Below are 20,177 nucleotides of genomic sequence, written 5' to 3' on the forward strand. Positions count from 1 at the left end.
ATCAGGGTCATTTTAGTTCAGGTGGATATAGATTCGTCTTGGACTATATCTACACTCTACCAACACTGCATTCAAGGTCTTAGCAACATATGGTTAGGGTATGAAGCAGCTGAACAATGCCTCCTCATAAGAGTCCTTATGAATGAAATCCAGTCTGGCCCCCACCAAGGGCTGGCCTCTCACTCAACTGCAGGCAGGCTAGGACGTTGACAGCTGACGGCCAGAGCACTGCTTTGGGGCAAAAGATGGGCAGAGAGTGAGGAGCATGGAATGGAGCAGAGCTGAGAGGCAGGGCTGGAGTGAGAGTTGAGTCCCTCTGCCCACTTCGGCAGGGCTGTGGGGAGGAAGGGATGCTTCATGATGTTTTGATGACATATAGGAGTTGGGTTCCCATGTGTCAGCTCGAAGCAGTACAAGCGAAGGTGTTGGTGAGTGAGAAATGACACCACTGGGGCAGCAGGGGTCCCCAAACTCTGGGATCTAATGCCTGATGACCTGAGGTAAAGCTGATGCAATAAAGTACACAATAAACGTAATGCACTTGAATCATTCCAAAACCACCCCCCGCAACACACTCACCCCAAGTCTGTGAAAAAATTGTCTTTCACAAAACCAGTCCCTGGTGCCAAAGGTTGGGGACTGCTGCTCTACAGTCCAAATAAAACCTGCTGATTTTCCCTCTGGTTATGCGTAAGACTGATGATAGGATAGGAGAGGTCCCGTCTTAGGGGCTGTTGTTAGCCCAGAGCCCAAATCAAACATGCATTATGTGGCCATCACAAAGCATAAGGCACCCTTAAGGGACATTCAAACTGGGTTTAAGTATCAGGTCAGGAACACCAATGAATTCATAATCATTTATTGTGAATCACTCATAGTTTACACATTATTAATGGCAAAAATAACACCGTTAAACACCTGCTGGATGAAGAACTTTATTATGACAATTCCTTACCGGCATCACTTCTTTTCAAAAATGTAAATTTAAATCCTACATCTTCCCTATCTTTGCAGCACTATCTTCGAAGTGCTCTGATGCCAAACTATAAGGCTCTCTTTTGCTCTAACATCTAACACAAAGGGCACGCTGTCCCATTAATTCGACATGCTCTTTACAAGGCAACTTAACACACAAATTTTTTTAAAATCCAGAGGCTACATAATGATCACTTTATGTCTTGCTGCAAAATCAATGAAGGCCGCATGCAGGTGACACATTTGTAGACACTGAGTTCTAGATAACTTGGTTATTCAGATCTGATGACCTGGTGTGGAAAATTAATGTGCTTATTTAGCAGGAGTAGGTAAAGTACATGCATCAGTGGCTAGGATCAATTAGAATATAAATTAGGTGTCTAAACATTTAAATGAGAGCTTCATTTGAGCTTCATTTGATGTCTGGCACTTCTGAGTTCTACACCTTAAAATGACAATAGCAAAGAGAACAAAATCAAACACTTAAAACAGGCACTGATTTATAGGGTCAGCTGGACGGACAGCTCAGGACACAAAACTAGCTGAGCAGTGAACAGACCCCTTGAAGCAAAGAAAGTGGAACATCAACAAGCTGGAAACAGGGCAAAAAAATAAGAGAGCCATTTCCTGTATTTTCATTTTTTAACATTTTCAATTTTCTTACTTTAAAGCAACAATAAACACGCACAATAATTACAAAGCAGAAACATTCTTTCCTTACTACTTAGACCCTCTCTTTTGTCTTCCACCCTGCCTCTCTGCTCCTTCAGATAGTCTGTTTGAAAATAAAGTTGGGTTTAAAACAGAAAACAAAGGCTCTCCTGAATCACACTGAAAGAATGTGAAATTCCTTCATCCTGTCAGGGTTAACATCACGTACAAGTAAAAGCACATGACGATGTATGTTTGAATGACATGTTGTAGTTACAGCGATTAAATCACATGTCCGCGTTCTAGTGTTAAAGCATAGTTACACTGACTTTTAAAAAATTCTTTTCATTGATAGTTTGTATCTTGACATTATTTTGAGACCAACGAAAAAAATCCCCAAACTGCATGGATTCTGTTCTCTCCCCAGCTTGCGCCCCCTCCCACGATCCAACGAACAAGAGTAGTGTAGTAACAAAGGCCGTGAACCGAGGCGTCGTTGACAGCGGGCACAGATGCAGGGTCCAGAGTCAGGCGCTCCCGTCTCCAGTCCGGGCTTTCCGGGCTTCGATCATCTGCTTGGTTGCCCGTTTGCGGTCAGTGGCTAGTCCCAGCCAACACATGAAGTCAATGAACCAGGTGGTTGGGTTGAAATTTAAGCCAAATTCACTCGCAGAGTAGTCAAAGGGAAAGGTGTGATGGTAGTTATGGAAACCTTCACCTGGAAGACAAAGTAGGCTTGAAATAACACCATCGGCACCTCTCTGCAGAGCTTTTAAATGCCATGAGACTGCAAGACTCTGTGTTAGGCTCCATGGGGTAAAAAAACTTACAGAAGGTCCCCTATGTACAAACCTACAAAGACGTGTTGTATGCTGTCTGTTGTACTGTGCATGCATCTCAAGATACTGGACTGTAAGATGAGAGATGCTTTATTTTCTGTTTGCTTTTTATGTATGTATTATCTATGTGAAAAGTATTAGAGACCTATTACAGTTCAGTACTATATAGCCGATTGTGTTAGATGGCTACCTAGGCTAACTTTGTTGGATTTCCGAACAAACCGGACTTCCGAACTTGCTCTCGGAATAGAACGTGTTTGTATGTAGGGGACTTACTGTACTTGCTGTCTGCCCTTAGGGAGCATTCACTGAATTGGCTAGACAAACGATAGGAACAGAAAAATAACAATAAAGTTATCAGCATAAAGTCTCAAGATGAATTTTCCCTGTGAACTGGTGACATGCTCCCATGACTTCAGAGCTGTACTTCGGAAGCTAAATGCCGAATGGCTGATAACAGATCATCATTTTGATGTATGTTCATAAAAGAAAAATAGCCTCTGTCGACTGAAGGGATTAAAGGAAGACTTCTTGAGAAAGCTCGGAAGAGATAAATGATAATCGTTCCCATAAGTAAGTGAATTAAGGAGTTGGATCTTTAAATATCCAAAATCTGCCGATATATTACTCTTCCCTTCACAGTGAGTAACTTTTCCTCCCTTACTGCCCCTCCCCCAGGGTGTTTTCAGGAGGAGTCTCACATCTTTTTTCATTTTTTTTCAAACAGCTTTATTGAGATGTAATTCACCATACAATTCACCCATTTAAAGTATCCAAGTGAATGGCTTTCAGTATATTTGCAGAGTTGTGCAGGCATCCCCACAACGATCTTTATAACGTTTTCACTACCTAAAAAGAAACTCCTCTCCCCAAGGATGGATGGATGTTGAGCCCCATCCATCCCCCCATCCTTCCAGTCCTACTTTCTTTCTCTGTGATGGTTAATTTTACATGTTAACCTGACTGGCCAAGGAGTGCACAGATTAACCCCTATTTCTGGGTGTCTGTGAAGGTGTTTCTGGATGAGATTAGCATTTGAAGCAGTGGGGTCAGGAAAGTAGACGGTCCTCCTCCATGTGACTGGGCATCAGCCAGTCCCTTAAGGGCCTGGAGGAGGAATTGCCCCCTGTTTTCTGGACACACTGATTGAATGTATATTTCATCTTCTCCTGCCCTCAGACTGGGATCTGCATCATCAGCTCCCCTAGTTCTCAGGCCTTGGTACTCAGATTTAATTATACATACACTGGCTTTCCAGGGTCTCCCGCTTGCAGACGGCAGACGGTGGGACTCAGCCTCCGTAATCTCACCAGCCAGTTCCTCATCATAAATCTCTCCTCCTTCCCCCACCCTATTCCCGTAAACACATACATAGGCACACACAGAAACAGAATACATCTACCTCTATACGGATGTATATTGGGTTGGCCAAAAAGTTCGGTCAGGTTTCCATATGATCTTACAGAACATACCCAATATATAGGTAGAGAGAGATTTATTATAAGCAATATTATATATATAATTACATATATATATATTCCAGTATCCTTGCCTGGGAAATTCCACAGACAGAGGAGCTAAGAGTTGGAGACAACTTAGCAACTCAACTACCACGTGTGTATATATAGATATATACATCGTCTCTGACTCTTTGTGACCCCAGGACCATAACCTGCCAGGCTCCTCTGTCCATGGGATTTCCCAGGCAAGGATACTAGAGTGGGTTGCCATTTTCTTCTCATATATATACACACACATATACTGTCACAAAGAGTCGGACTCGACTGAGCAACTTTCACATTTACTTTTACTAATACAGTCTCTATAGATTGGCTTATTCTGAACATTTCGTGTAAATGAAATCAAATAATATGCAGTCTCTTGCGACTGGCTTCTTTCACTCAGTATACTGTTTTCAAGGTTGTAGCAGGTATCAGTACTTCATCTGGTTTTATTGCTGAAGAGTATTCCATGGTATGGATACACCACATTGCATTCATCCACTCATCAGGTGAGTGACATTTGCTGTATTTCTACTTTTTAGCTGTTATGAATAATGCTGCTATGAACACTCATATACAAGTTTTTATGTGGACATAGATTGTCTTTTCTCTAGGGTATAAATCTAGGAGTGGAGTTGCTGTATCCTATAGTAACTATTTTTAACCATTTGAGGAACCACCAGATTCCTCCTTTACTTTTTAAGTGGCTACTGGTCACCATACAGTTCTTCGATTGACCACATTTGGAAGATTCTGCTGTACGATGAGTCCATCAGATGGATCAGTCTGTGGTCTGCGCTTTTCTTTTTAATTTAGGTCTTTTCTACCCATCATTCTTGGACCAGAGTTCTAGAGTTTCCCCCTATTTTTCAGAAACAGGCACTGTTCTAAGAACTCTGAACATAGCCCCCCGTCTCCCATATGGCTGGTGTAACAAGAGTCTTCTAATGACCTTTATCAGGAAAGCTGACTGAGAATTCAGTGTAGACCTTGAGAGCCTTCAAGCCAACACCCAGTTTTTCAGGACCTGTGTTGTGGGCACATTCCTTGGGTTTCCTGGCCCACCATCCCCTAAGTAAGGTGGTAAGACACATGGGGCCCACTCTTGTCACTCTCAGAGTCACCACTGGATGTGGCTTCCCTCACCACAATTCTTATTAAAGACAAAGAGTGAGATGAAGAGAAAACAATAGGAGGGGTCAGGAAGCTCACACTTTTCTCTCTGCTTATCAAGTTATTCCCAAAGCGAAATCTGGTGTTTATTCAACTTACATTGCTCTTGTCAACACAAGATCCCTAGGGTCTTAATGAATGGGTGACCCGTACACCATGATGGCGGAAATTCATTGCAGAGTGATGCAGACTGTTTATACTTAACAGCAGGAAACTTCTTTCCTGGGTTTGGTCTCGAGCTCAAGCTCAGCTTATACAGAAGCCCGAGATGCTTCTATCAAGACACAGCTGTGCTTAGTCACTCAATCGTGTCCAACTCTTTGCAACCCCATGGACTGCAGCCCGCCAGGCTCCTCTGTCCATGGGGATTCTCCAGGCAAGAATACTGGAGTGGTTTGCCGTGCCCTCTTCCAGAGGATCTTCCCAACCCAGGAATTGAACCTGGGTCTCCGGTATTGCAAGCAGATTCTTTACCAGCTGAGCTACCAGGGAAGTCCTGGTAACATTTATTAATCACTTATCGTGTGCCAACCACAGGGCTGAATTCTTCAAAGGGCATTAATGCTTCTAATCCTCACATCACTCAGCTAGCTGCTATGAATAACCCTACTTTAAAATGAGGGTGGAAGTGCACAGAAGGGACAAGTTATTTGCCTAAGCCCATTAGGCCAGTAAGGAAAACAACATCCCTGAAGGCTTGTTTCCTGCTAAGCACGCTGCAAACGCTAGGTAACCTAACCCTATGGTGACCCTGGGCAAAAGTCAACGCTACTCTTATCCCCACTTTACAGATGAGAACACAAGGTGGGGAGGAGCCAGATAACTTATGCCCAGAGATTGAGCAGAGGAACCAAGCCTCAACTAAGCCTGTCGGACTGACTCTTAACCATTCTGCGGTCCCCACGAGATTGTCAAGGTCCCGTTTCTCTCCATCCCTCTGTTTGAGGGCCTTTTTTAAATGGTCAGCCGAATGTTGGACAGCTGAGGCTAAGAGCGGTCAGGCAGTTTGAGAGCGACATCAACTGCTACTCCTCCTTTAGTAGGGAAATGGCTAGTGTATAAATAAATAGCTGCTAATTACTGATTACCTGCTATGTGCCAGGCACCATACTAAGCAGATGATATATAGTATCTTATTTCATTCTCGTAACCCCCTTGAAAGTGAAGTGTGAGTCCCTCAGTCAGGTCTGACTCTCTGCGACCCCATGGACTGTAGCCCCCCAAGCTCCTCTGTCTATGGGGATTCTCCAGGCAAGAATACTGGAGTGGGTTGCCATTTCCTTCTCCAAGGGATCTCCCCAACCCAGGGATCGAACACATAGCACCCTTATGAAGCAGGTATTCCTGTTTCCATTTCACAAATAAGAAAGCTGTAAACCAGAGAGTAAGAGGCTTGTCTAAGAGCCAAGATTCTAACGCCAAAGCCGAAATCCATTCCAGTCCAGTCCACTCCCTTGCCTCCCTTGACATGTCCTGTAAAACCCCTGAGAAGCCAAGAAGGTCTGAACACTCACTGTCCCCAGTGGTTCCCACCTGACACTCACCGATGGCACCCAGGGTGACGAGTGGGTTCTGCCGAGGACTGATGTGCTTGTCATAGGGCCGGTTTCCGTACATGTGGGCGACGCTGTTGACCAGCCAGGTGACGTTGAGTGAGATGGTGTAGCGGAGGATGGAGGCCAGGAAGTAGGAGTTCCATAGGCTCTCTCCCCAGATGTACCAGGGCACCAGTGTGGGGACTACGAAGCACATGAGCACCACGGTGATCTTGTAGTACCTGGAAAGAGGAGGAGGTCACGCTGCCATGGGGCACCTGTTGATGGTGGTTGTGGAGGGCAGTGAGCAAGCTGCAGGGGGAGTCAGGAATGATGCCAGTCAGCTCCGTCAGCTCTTGGAGCCTGTTGTGTGTCTCTGTATGGGGGTCACAAACCCATCCACCTACCAGGGCTAGGCAGGTAGCACCAACTTCAGAATTAGGGCAGGCAGAAGTTATAGGAAGTGGTAGGACTCTCTGCAAACTTCAGAATTTCAAGTATTAAACAATCGGTACAGGTGAAACCCATGCATCTCTGAGCTACGTGTGTCCTACAAGCCACAATTTGATGGCTTCTATTTCTTTCACCAGTCAACCCGACAAACAGTTTTGGTTTTTTTTTTAACCATAATTTCAAGAACTATCCAATATTCTTTGAATACTTTGCAGGCATGTGAATATGTTTTAATGTAGCTTGGGAAAAAGGTAAACAACCCTTCCTTAAATGTTCTCTGTCCATCTGCAATTACACTCCAAACCAGCATAAAAATAAACAAGTATATGAACAAACATGGCCACGTATAAAGCAAAGATTAAAAATAAACCATCAATAGTTTGCTTGCTGGACTTGTGTACCCAGCAAGTGTTTCTTGAGTGCCTCCTGTATACCAGGCCTCAAGGGCTAGTGGTACCAAGACAAATTTGACAAGAGTCCCTGCTCCGGTCGTGTGAAACCTTTGGCTGTGTGGCAACAGGCTCTTAGCAGGGACATGAAGGGGCTGTGAAATGAAAATGTCCAAAGCTGCCTGTTCCAGAACTTCCCTGGAGGTCCAGTGGTTAAGACTCCATGCTTCCACTGCAGGGGCCACAGGTTCGATCCTTGATCAAGGAACTAAGATCTCACATGCCACGCAGTTTGGCTAAAAAATAAACCAACCCCTGCCCCACTCCAAAACAACAAAACAAAACAAAGCTGCCTGTTCATAGCTGTTTTCGCCTCGGTTTTCCTTCGGCTGACCTGGCTCGTGGGAGGCCTCCGTTAAAAGGCGCATGTATGAACCGAGATGGGGCGCAGCTTGAGGAAATAAGATGTGGGAGGTGGAAGAAATCTGACTTGAGTCCAGGTCTGATTCTTCACAGAAAACAAGCCTCTCTTTGTTCTTTCACTCTTTGTGTACACAGTGAGATGGTTCCCCAAACAGAGCATGAGGCAAGGGCTTGTATGTGGGTAGTTCATTTAGGGAAGTGACCTCGAGTAACAGGAGTGGGCAGCTGGGAAGAGGGAAATGAAAGGAGAGAAGAGTCAAGCTGTGGGTGCCCACTGCTGCGGGACCTCCATGGGACACATTATAGCTCAGAATTCTCTCTAGAAATGAAAAGGGGACTGTTTTCCCGTTGGCCCCAGTTCCTCTTTGGTCAAGGGGTCTACGTGGGAGGTCAGCTCTCTCACACTTTCAGGTTTGCTTGGGTCAGAATGGCTGAGTGTAGTCACGGACATCTCAGGTGGGGGTGGCAGAGAAGCCAGGGCAGGAAGTAGGCAGTGTGGCTGGGCACGTTGCTGGTGAGTTACACTTGTGCCGCAGGAACAGCTGGAGTGAAAAGGTGGGCTGAGAGTATGAGGTGGGCACAAGGGGTGTCCAACACAGGCAGGAATCACAATACCACATGGGATTCTTGTGAGGAGCAACCATACTAATGCCAGCATGGGGAGCTCAGCTCGGGGCTCTGTGATGACCTAGAGGGGTGGGATCGGAGAAGGTGATGGCCCCCCGCTCCAGTACTCTTGCCTGGAAAATCCCATGGACGGAGGAGCCTGGTGGGCTGCAGTCCGTGGGGTCGCTAAGAGTCGGACACGACTGAGCGACTTCACTTTCACTTTTCACTTTCATGCATTGGAGAAGGAAATGGCAACCCGCTCCAGTGTTCTTGCCTGGAGAATCCCAGAGATGGGGAGCCTGGTGGGCTGCCTTCTGTGGGGTCGCACAGAGTCGGACACGACTGAAGCGACTTAGCAGCAGAGGGGTGGGATGGGAGTGAGATGGGAGGGAGGTTCAAGAGGGAGGGGATATATGTATACACATAGCTGATTCACTTCGCTGTATAGCAGAAACCAACACAACATTGTAAGGCAATTATACTCCAATTTGAAAACCACTAATGCCTAATGGATACTATGTGCTTACTATGTGTCTCGGTTATTCTGAGACCCATCCATGTACGGGCTCATTCAATTCTAACAAAAATTTAGGAGGAGGGCACCAGGAGTATCCTTTTACAGATGGGAAAATTGAGCCTTTTATAGGTTATATAGTTGGGTCAAGGTCATAAGGCTAATAAGTAGTAGGACCAAGATTCAAATCCAGGCAGAAGCATTTCAGAGACTATCAGGCTATTCTGCTTTGCAAATAAAATCATGTAGGTTTTGCAGATTGCTAGGTGCACATAAGAGTCAGTTCCCACATAATTATCACTGTTTCTATTGGGCAACATATTAATCCATCAGGCTTCCCACGTGGTGCTAGTGGTAAAGAACCAACCTGCCAATGCAAGTAGACATAAAAGAGAGGGGTTTGATCCCTAGGTCAAGAAGATCCCCTGGAGGAGGGCATGGCAGCCCACTCCAGTATTCTTGCCTAGAGAATCCCATGGGCAGAGGAGCCTGGCGGCGCTGCAGTCCATAGAGTTGCAGAGTTGGACGTGACTGAAGAGATTATCACGCATGCACGTTAACCTATCAGCACCCATTTCGGCATAAGATATGACTGCATTTTAGTGGAAGGAGGGTGCCTGGGAGGTCAGATGAGTGGCTGTAGTTGGAGGGGCAAAGACAACACACAGTGGAGAGATTGCTGGTCTGAGTCTGGGCTCCCAGAGTCCGATGCAGAAGGCTTTTGGGGAGATGCTTGAAGCGAGGAAGGCAGGATGGGCCTGGGGAGAAGCTCATGCACAGTGAGCCTTGGCAGATCCCGTGGAGCCGGGGGACTCTGCATCATCCAGCCCCTGGCCTCAGGGTGCCCCCTGAGCTGGGTGAACCTGTGTACAAGGGCAACTCCCCAGAAAGGACAGCAGCTGGGTGGGAGCATCCGCCAAAGAGGGGGTCTGCAAGAAGCACGCAGACCATGGCCAAGGGTCCTGGGAGCTTGTGGGGTGTGTGAGGAGCCAGGGGCTCTGACGGGAAGCCCAGAGACGATGGTCTGCAGTGGCTGCTCATCTTGGGTGCCTCTGGGAAAGGCGGGAAGCAGCTGAATGTTGTCCGCAGGGCATCCTGCAACTCGGGTGGTTCCTTCCGTCCCTCCACTCTGGGTTACAATCCAGCACCTCTGAAAGGAGCCTCTCGAAGTCCTGTTCTTTTTCAAAATGCAGTTTCTTCCTTCCTTCCTTTCCCGGCATCAGGGCTTAGTTGCCCCAAAGCATGTGGGATCTTTGTCCCCCAACTAGGGATCAAACCCATGTACCCTGCATTGCAAGTTGGGTTCTTAAACCACTGGATCACAAGGGAAGTCCCCCTAGTCCTGCTCTGAGCCACAGGCTGGGACCCTCATTTTGCTCCTGGAAAGGAAACAGAAATCACGTATTGATGGCTGACTCTGTGCTGGATGCTGGGCTAAGCGTGCCATAGGCTTTCTCTCATTTACTCCTCGCCATGGACTCAAGATGGACACACTCTGTCAATGAGGGTGCTGTGCCGTGGTGCAGAGGGGCTGTGGTTTCCCGGGGAGAAGCCTGGCCCTTGCCATGACTCTCTTGCTTTGCCCCCACCCTGTGGAATCCACTGTCTCTGGTTTGACTGCAGCCCACAGGCTTCGGCTTCAGTCTAACCATTCTTCTCTCTCAGAGGATTTCTATAGCCCCCTTGGACCAGGCAGGAAGCCCCAGGTTATTGTACTACTCAGAGAGAAAGGATAGCTATAACTTTTGAAAGGGAAATAACAAGTGTTAATGACAATGTAGAGAAACTGGAACCCTTATGCATCACTGATGGGAATGGAAAGTGGTGAAGCTGCTGCTGCTGCAAAAAACAAAAGTTTCTCAAAAGGTTAAATATCAAATTATCATATGGTTCAGCCATTCCAAATCAATGTATCTATTCAGAAAGTTGGAAAGCAGGGACTTGAACAGGCATTTGAGCACCAATGTTCACAGAAACATTATTAACAATAGCCACAAGGTGGAAGTAACCCAAGTGTCCATTAGTAGATGAATGGGTAAACAAAATGCTGTCCATCCATACTATGGAATACTATTCAGCCATAAAAAGGAACAAACTTTTGATACAAGTCACAACATGGATGAAACTTGAAAATATGAAATAAACCAGGCACAGAAGGACAAATATGGTTACGATTCCACTTATACAAGGAACGTAGAAACGGCAATTCATAGAGAAGGTAGAATGGAGATCACTAGGAATTGGGAAGGAAGAGGAAAAGCAATACCTATTGCTTCATAGGTATAGGGTTTTTTTTTTTTTTTGAGAGTGATGAAAAATATTTGAATAAAAAAGTGAGGATAGGTATACAATACTGTGCCACGTGCTAAGTCACTTCAGTCACGTCTGACTCTTTGTGACTCCGTGGACCGTAGCCCACCAGGCTCCTCTGTCCATGGGGATTCTATAGGCATGGGAATCCTATTGGCTTGGGTTGCCATGCCCTTCTCCAGGGGATCTCAGACCCAGGGATTGAACCTGGGTCTCCTGCATTGGAGGCAGATTCTTTACCCCTAGCGCCACCTGGGAAGTCCACATACAACACTGTGAACATTCTTAATGCTACAGAATTAATACGCTTATGAATGGTTTAAAATAATAAATAGCATGTTGTGTATGTTTTACCTCAATAAAAAAGAAGAGGGTGGTGAAGGAACACTTTCCTTGGAAACAGAAAGGGCTCAGAGGGAAAGATGGCGGCTCTTTTTTTCAGTGTGTCTCCTGGACCTGCTCCACTGCCATGACCCTTGCGACGGTGACAGGAAGGAGGATCAGAAAAAAGAGGAGACCTCTTCGGTTGACGGAGCAGAAAGATGGAAAGGCTCTTGAATGTGCTGCTGAGCCACCAAACTAACTGCCCCTACAGTGGCTTTATTCCTGAGGTGTTACTCTGGGACAAGACAGGCGAGTCAAGAGGTTCTGTGGAGTGGCCAAAAGCCTTCTAGCATAATGTAGTGGACACTACGGTGAGCCCTCCAGATTCCTCTTAGGATCAGAAGGCTTCATCTCCCAGGCGATGGCAATGCTGTCTCTGCCCAACGGAGTCATCTTGCCCTAAGTCACACCTTTTCCCAGCAACCCCATCCAGTGACTGACCTACAAGGGCAGAAGTCCATTACCCAGGTGGAGTACCACTGCTCCAACTCACCACGACTCTGAAGAATAAACCACCTGCAGGGCTGGCTGAAGCCTCCACTGAGACCAGTCAAGGCCCAGTTTCTTCCCTTCCTCAATCCTGTTTCTGTCCCTTCTTCCACAGCTGTTGACCCCAACAACCCCTCCCCAGGAAACTTTCTACAATGTAATATCCATCTCAGAGGCAACTTCAGGGTAACCTGTCTTGCCACAAGGATAGACCGCTGGACCTATGGAGTGAGGCATAAAGTCAGACTCTGCAGAGTCTAGCACAGAGCCCTGCACAGAGCAGGCACTCCTAAATATATTTACAGGAACGGTTAGTCAATGATGAGTTCTCAGGAAAATAAAAACACTTATGTGACTTCAGCAGGGCTGTTCAGAGTATGACTGATAAGATGCCAAGGTTTTCCAAAAAACCCACAAAATGCACAATGAATGTTCAGCCTGCTTTTGGGTTCCTCATTAGATGTTCATCTCTTGGACTGGTACCAACACAGGATTGTGTATTTGAAGTCAACAACTCGATGAAAGACATTTGTGTTCCCTGAGACTCAACCCCCAGCTTCCAGGTTTCACTGTGAGGCTTCCTATGGAGGAGTCCTTGGGCCTGGAAAAGAAAACAATGGTCTTAAAGGCCCTTGCTGAATCATCTAACTTTGGGGAAAACAAAACTGAACTTTAAGTCCTGCCCTGATGCTCCGGGCCGGTTGCATCTACCTGGAACTTATCACCCCCTGCCCAGAAACCTCCCACACCCTACATCTGCCTGGGAATTACTGCCCCCTGCCCAGGGGACTTATCACCCCCTGCCCAAAACCTCCGACCCCTTGTTCAGCTACAAATGCCATCTCAACTAAAGATTACCCAAAATGTCCCGCCTGACTAACGCTTCCCTTATCACTTCCACAAACCTCCCTTTAAATATGAAGCCTCCCTGATCCCTCTCGTGCTCAGCCTTAGGCCAACTGTTGCCCCTCCTTGCCTGAATAAAGGTAACCTACCTCCAATGAGAAGGCAATGGCATCCCACTCCAGTACTCTTGCCTGGAAAATCCCATGGGTGGAGGAGCATGGTAGGCTGCAGTCCATGGGGTCGCTAAGAGTCAGACACGACTGAGTGACTTCACTTTCATTTTTCACTTTCATGCATTGGAGAAGGAAATGGCAACCCATTGAGGTCATCTCTCCTTCTTTTCTGCCTTGGCCCGAACTATATCTTACATCCTACCTCCAGTTTAATGAGTGATTTCTGAGCATGAACTTCTAGGTCATTCTCTGAGCTGCCAAATATGCTACATTTTTGGCAACATTTAAGATTAACAGCCAGTCTAACAGGTTTGGTCTTTTCTTGGAATGTGAGTGACTTCCTCTCTGTCTTTCTGTGAACACTCAGATGGGAGTTATCTGATAGGAAAAGAAAGGAGATAGGAGAAGCCTCCTAAAACCATCAAGGGAGAAAGAAAAAGAAAGGGGTGAAGAGAGAAGGGGCAGTAGAAATCTGAGAATGACCCAAGGAAGAGTAGCTGCACCCAGAGACTCAAACGTTTAAGCCAAAATCACAAAAGTCAACACTCAAGCTCGCCTTACAATAACTTGGGAGGCGTGTCCTAGAGCTTTAAAGAGACAGCTTATAAGAGGAGACCCACAATAGATGTTGGAAACCTTTCAGTTCCCATCTCACAGTTGCTTATGACACCAATATCAAAGTGGGAAGATGGTTTTCAGCATTCCAAGATATGCAGTCCATTGGGCTTCCCAGGTGGCGTTAGTGGTAAAAACAGCAACAAAAAACTCACCTGCCAATGCAGGAGACTTTAAGAGGTGCAGTTTCAATCCCTGGGTGGGTCAGATCCCCTAGAGGAGGGCATGGCAACCCACTCCAGTACTCTTGCCTGGAGAATCCCATGGATAGAGGAGCCTGATGGGCTACAGTCCATGGAATTGCAGAGTCAGACACAACTGAAGTAACCAACCATGCACGTGCAGTCCATTTTCACACATCAAATGCCATCACGCCACAACACCCCCGTCCAACTAGGCTTCGATTACAGGACATAGATATTGACACAGGCCCTAACCTTTCAATGCTTTGAAGAATATCCTTATGCCAATAAACTGGATCACAATAAGAATTGAAACTTTAAAGGCCTTGAGACCAAAAGTTTTTTCTATGGAGAAGAATCAGGGATTTCATATATATATGCATATATATATTCAAATCTGGGTGTGATAAGCATCTTAAAACTCTCATTTTTCTTCAGATGAAAAAGAAATTGCTGTTCTCTGTCTGCAAGCATTTCTTGTTGCTTGACTAACCCTTGCACAGCAGTCCGGTGCTGCTGGGGTGTGAGATCTTGAGAATGAAATCTATTAGAGCATGAAAGAAGGGGAAATGACCTGCTGACTTCCAAACAGAGCCAGCTCAGGAAATGTGAAAAGAAGTAAATATAACGGGTGAGAGAGAAATTACAGTCCTCAAATGTATCGTAATGATGAGGGATGAACCGTCACTGGCATCTTGATTAAATATGTTTGCTTCTGTGATTCCACTTACGATAGCCAAGTCAGAAATTCATCTTCCCTGCAATTTTCGCATCTTGTAGGGGACCTGGCAAAATCATCTGGGTGCTTACAATAAACATTTATTTTGAGGACAGATGATCTGCCCTGGCAGCTGGTTAAATGAATGGACCATTTCCTCCTTCCTTTGCCTCCTCTGTTATCAACCACCAGGAGGTGGAATATGTGATTTGTTTGGAGGAAGATCTGAAGACAGAAGCCCATTGATGGGCTTCAGAAAATCTTCCAGACTGTCTGAATTAAGTTGAAAAGAGGCTTCACCGCTGTACCCCGGAGCTTGCTTCTTGGATGCTTCAGTGTCTTTAAGTGAGATTGTTTCATGATGGCTGCATTTGAAGTATTCTCAGAAAGTTTTAATCATCCAGATTTGTTTTTGACCCTCAGTTAATCTTGACATCACTTTCCCTGTGCTACTTCACAATAAACATTCCCTTAGAAGAAAACCTTTAACTAGACTCTTTCACTTTAGAAGAAAACCTTTAACTAGACTACCTGGATGCATAATTCCCATATCCTGGCTAATTCCTCCCATGGAGGAACCAGAGATAGCACCAGCCTCTCCATGAAAGCATCTCTGTAGGAAACTTGCAACGTGTGGGAAAAAAGACATATTTTTATTTTCTGTCTGACTTCAGCTTTATTTGCTTTTGAGGTCTGAATGTGGAGGCTAGTTGCATCCATCTACTTGATTTTAATTTGTCTTTGTACAAACAGCTTGCATGAGCTCACTAAGCAGCGTTTCAAAAGATAAACACCATCACTGCAGAATTTTTAACACAAAAGAGCATTATCCCCACCTCATTAACAATGAAGGACTTGAAGAAAAATGCCCAGACATATTGATTGCTAAGACCATGGAAGGAAGGTTAAAAGGACTTTTTCCCCTTTCAAAGCTTTGATTCCATTATAATGAGCGCAGGACAAATTCTTTGAGGTTAGGCTTTGCCTTGATCTAATTCACATCATTCGTAGTTCCTTGAACACAAAATGCTGGTTAACACAGCAGGTGCCCAATAAATAGCTGAATTATTGACTTGCGTGACAGGAATCCACCTGTCTTTGGCCAAAAAATATTAAGTCAGTCCACCCTCAATTGTTTGATATTTAGGATTTCTCCAGTCTCCTCTAGAAATTTAAGTTGATTAGACACTATGTCAATATGTGTCTCTCTTGAGGAGTTTTCGTCTTTGTCCTTCCTTCTTCCCACTCTCCTCCCTCCCTTCCTAATTAGTTACCAATCGTTCTCAATAAATTATAAGAATGACAGATTAACTCCCGATGGTAACAGAATATGATGACTAAAGATGAACAATCACAATTATTTACAAAATAACTTTAAAACAAAGTCACTGCACATCTACTTCCTCTCGTAAGACTGCACCCTTAAAACTGCATTCCACCTCGACTCTTGCTATCTGAGATAAACTGAACATCACGGGGAAAACATAACCATTTTCTTTAACCTGGGACCCATGAAATTATATACAAACTTTTTTTTTTTGTATTTCCATTTTTCTGGGGTTCAAGGTCCACAGCTTTCATCAAATTCTCAAAGAGATATTCAATTCCCAAAAGAATGAAAGCCCAATATGTTAGGTTACTACTTTCTGCTTTGATCGTGCTGTTGTTATTTAAGTCTTTTTTTTCTCTGTTTCCTTTAGGATCTGGCCTAAGATTTAAGTAAGAAAATTTTAATTCATTTTAAAGAGCGGTCCTTTGATGTATTTAAATTTTTTTTAAAGAGTGGTCCTTTAAAATATGAGATTGTCCTCCCTTCTCTATTTAACAGTAAAATTTTTTACAGAATTAGTGACAGTAGATAGCATTCTGTGTGCGTGTGTGTGTGTGTGTGTGTGTGTGTACTCACATGTGGATCTTGTGCTGAAAGGACAATAGCCAAGTGACAAGAGTACAATCCTCTTGCCCCACCCAAGGGAGTAAGGTTGATTCCCAAACTCTATCAATGATAAGTTACTCACCAGTAGCTGGTTTCTGCACAAGAAAGAAGCCACTGGAGTAATTTTGGCTATTTGCATGATCAATATCAACTGCTACAGATGAACTGATTTAGGCGGGCTGACTATGTTCCTTGTTGTGCACAAAAATGAACAGGCTGACAAAACACGTTTTTTTCCATTTTACGTGGAAGAAGTATCACCCTTGGGGACAATGCATGCTTTCTAGCCCGTGGTTTCCATTCCTAAACTCAAGCTGCACCATCCTTCCAAAGGTCTCCAGGCCTTCAGAACTCAGCTGAAGTCTGATTTCCTGCAGAAAGCCTCTCCTGGGACTTCCCTGGTAGTCCAGGGGTTAAGAAACCACCTTCCAGTGCAGGAGACACCAGTTCGATTCCTGTTCGAGGAACTAAGATCCCACAAGCTGCGCGGTAACCAAGCCCGCTAGCCACAACTAAGACCCAACGCAGCCAAAAGTAAATAGAAAAAAGAAAGAACGCCTATTCTGGTAAATCTCCTCCCAAGTCTGCTGATTGCATTTTCCAATACCCCTCAGTACAACTGTGCTGTCAAGACTCAAGAAGACAACTACTTTAGACAGCTGGGTTTTCTTGCTAGTTGAAGATATAAATGTTTAATTACCCCTACTTTCTTTTAAATTGTTTGTGGCAAAGGATAAGATGAAATTCCATCCGATGGAATCTGAATCAAAATGGGAAATTTCTACATGAAAGGGGCCAAAAGATACAAATTTCCAGTTATAATTAGTAAGTCCTGGGTCTATAATGTGCACGGTAACTATAGTTAATAAAACGGTGTTACATACCTGTGTTGTATGCTCGAAAGTACGTAGGGGAATGGATTTTGAAAGTTCTCATCATGAGATAAAGATTTGTAATTCTGTATGGTGAGGCATGTTAACTGGACTTACTGTGGTGATCATTCTGTATTATTTACAAATACCGAAGCATGTTGTTGTTCACCTGAAACTAATATAATGTTATGTCAATTATATCTCATTAAAGATGGGTATTTCTGGACTTCCCTGGTGGCAGAGTGGATTAAAAATCCACCTGCCAACGCAGGGGACATAGGTTTGATCCCTGGTGTGGGAAGATTCCATATGCTGTGGAGTGGACAAACCCATGGAGCACCTAAGCTCATGGAGCACCTAAGCCTGTGCACCATGACTGGTGAGCCTGAGCCCTAGAGCCCCTGCTCCAAAATGAGAGAAGCCACCTCAATGAGAAGCCAGAATACTGCAATGAAGAATAACCCCCAGTCAGGATGTGGAAGCAACCTAGATGTCCATCAGCAGACGAATGGACAAGAAAGCTGTGGTACATATGCACAATGGAGTATTCAGTTCAGTTCCATCCAGTTCAGTCGTGTCCGAATCTTTGCAACCCCATGAATCGCAAGGCCTCCCTGTCCATCACCAACTCCAGGAGTTCACTCAGACTCACGTCCATCGAGTCCGTGATGCCATCCAGCCATCTCATCCTCTGTCGTCCCCTTCTCCTCCTTCCCCCTCAATCCCTCCCAGCATCAGAGTCTTTTCCAATGAGTCAACTCTTCACATGAGGTGGCCAAAGTACTGGAGTTTCAGCCTCAGCATCATTCCTTCCAGAGAAATCCAGGGCTGATCTCCTTCAGAATGGACTGGTTGGATCTCCTTTCAGTCCAAGGGACTCTCAAGAGTCTTCTCCAACACCACAGTTCAAAATCATCAATTCTTCGGTGCTCAGCCTTCTTCACAGTCCAACTCTCACATCCATACATGACCACAGGGAAAACCATAGCCTTGACTAGATGGACCTTTGTTGGCAAACTAATGTCTCTGCTTTTGAATATACTATCTAGGTTGGTCATAACTTTCCTTCCAAGGAGTAAGCATCTTTTAATTTCATGGCTGCAATGGAATATTACTCAGCCATTAAAAAGAATACATTTGAATCAATTCTAATGAGGTGGATGAAACTGGAGCCTATTATACAGAGTGAAGTAAGTCAGAAAGAAAAACACCAATACAGTATACTAACTCATACATATGGAATTTAGAAAGATGGTAATGATAATCTTATTTGCAAGACAGCATAAGAGACACAGATGTATAGAACAGTCTTTTGGACTCTGTGGGAGAAGGCGAGGGTGGGATGATCTGAGAGAATAGCATTAAAACATGTATATTATCATATGTGAAAAAGATTGCCAGTCCAGGTCTGATGCATGAGACAGGGTGCTCAGGGCTGGTGCACTGGGATGACCCTGAGGGATGGGATGGGGAGGGAGGTGGGAGGGGGGTTCAGGATGGGGAACACATGTACACCCATGGCTGATTCACGTCAATGTGTGGCAAAAACCAACACAATATTGTAAAGTAATTAGCCTCCAATTAAAATAAATAAAAAAAAAGAGAGTAATCCCTGTTTGCCACAACTAGAGAAAGCCTGAGCAAAGCCACCAAGACCCAGTGCAACCAAAAATAAATAAAATAAACAATAAAATTTTTTAATGGGAATTTCTATGTTCCAAATAAATAGTATGTGAAAATCAGTGCCCAGTTTTTGGTCCTTCTTAATCACTGAAAGTTGCTCAGTCATGTCCGACTCTTTGCGACCCCATGGACTGTAGCCCGCCAGGCTCCTCTGTCCATGGGATTCTCCAGGCAAGAATACTGGAATGGGTAGCTCTTCCCTTCTCCAGAGGATCTTCCCAACCCAGGTCTTCCTGACTGCAGGCAGATTCTTCACCATCAATTTTTTGAAATAACTTGACCTTCCATGATGGTGATGAGTATTTTGGCCTAGGCTTCTCAAAAGGCAAGTCTAAGCAAAGCTTCTATGAATTACACTATGTGGAGGGTTCAGTCCCGGCAGACAGAATGTGGGCGGCAGGGAAAGTCAGGGGCTGACCTGAGCTGGCCACTGCTTGACCCTTCAACCTGGGGGTTTCATCTTCCAAGAGGCCAGATGGGTGATGGAGACTTGGAACAATGCTTCTGGGAGGAAGAGGGGGAAAGAGTGCATCTACCAGCCGCCCTACATTGCCCACATCCCCACTACCACCACACGGAAACTTCTGGATTGTCAACATGGGTGCTGAGAGGTGTCACAGGCTCCAGCACCAATAGAGACGCCCCAGTGCAGGAGGTTCGGGCATAAGGATAGTGCTGTCAGGATGAACCTGCCGGAAACCAGCTGGAGCACAGAGCACTGCCGAGAATGAGGGGCCTCAGCCTCAGGATAGAGGCTGTCCAGACATCTTTAATGTTGCCTAACAGGTGTCTGATACAATGAGCGCGAGCCTTAGACTCTGTTTTGCCCACAGGGTCTGTTAAGGTACGAAGCGCTCTTGGCCTCAAGTAACTGACTTATTATATGACTCAGTCATTACAAGAAGT

At 45.1% G+C, this 20,177-nt stretch overlaps 1 protein-coding gene across 1 annotated transcript in view; it reads right to left on the reverse strand.

The window, feature by feature from the left end:
* Positions 1-843: 843 nt before the first annotated feature.
* SCD5 (stearoyl-CoA desaturase 5) overlaps positions 844-20,177 on the reverse strand; it is a 172,510-nt gene continuing 153,176 nt past the window's right edge. The window contains exons 4-5 of the mRNA XM_040237206.1: positions 6,685-6,917; positions 844-2,344 (exon numbers count right to left, since the gene is read on the reverse strand). Of these exons, the coding sequence (XP_040093140.1) occupies positions 2,154-2,344; positions 6,685-6,917 (424 nt within the window). The 3' untranslated portion in view covers positions 844-2,153. The remainder of the gene's footprint in view (positions 2,345-6,684; positions 6,918-20,177) is intronic.

The sequence above is a fragment of the Oryx dammah genome, unplaced genomic scaffold (assembly GCF_014754425.2).
Source record: "Oryx dammah isolate SB20612 unplaced genomic scaffold, SCBI_Odam_1.1 HiC_scaffold_3, whole genome shotgun sequence".
Classification (NCBI taxonomy): Eukaryota; Metazoa; Chordata; class Mammalia; order Artiodactyla; family Bovidae; genus Oryx; species Oryx dammah.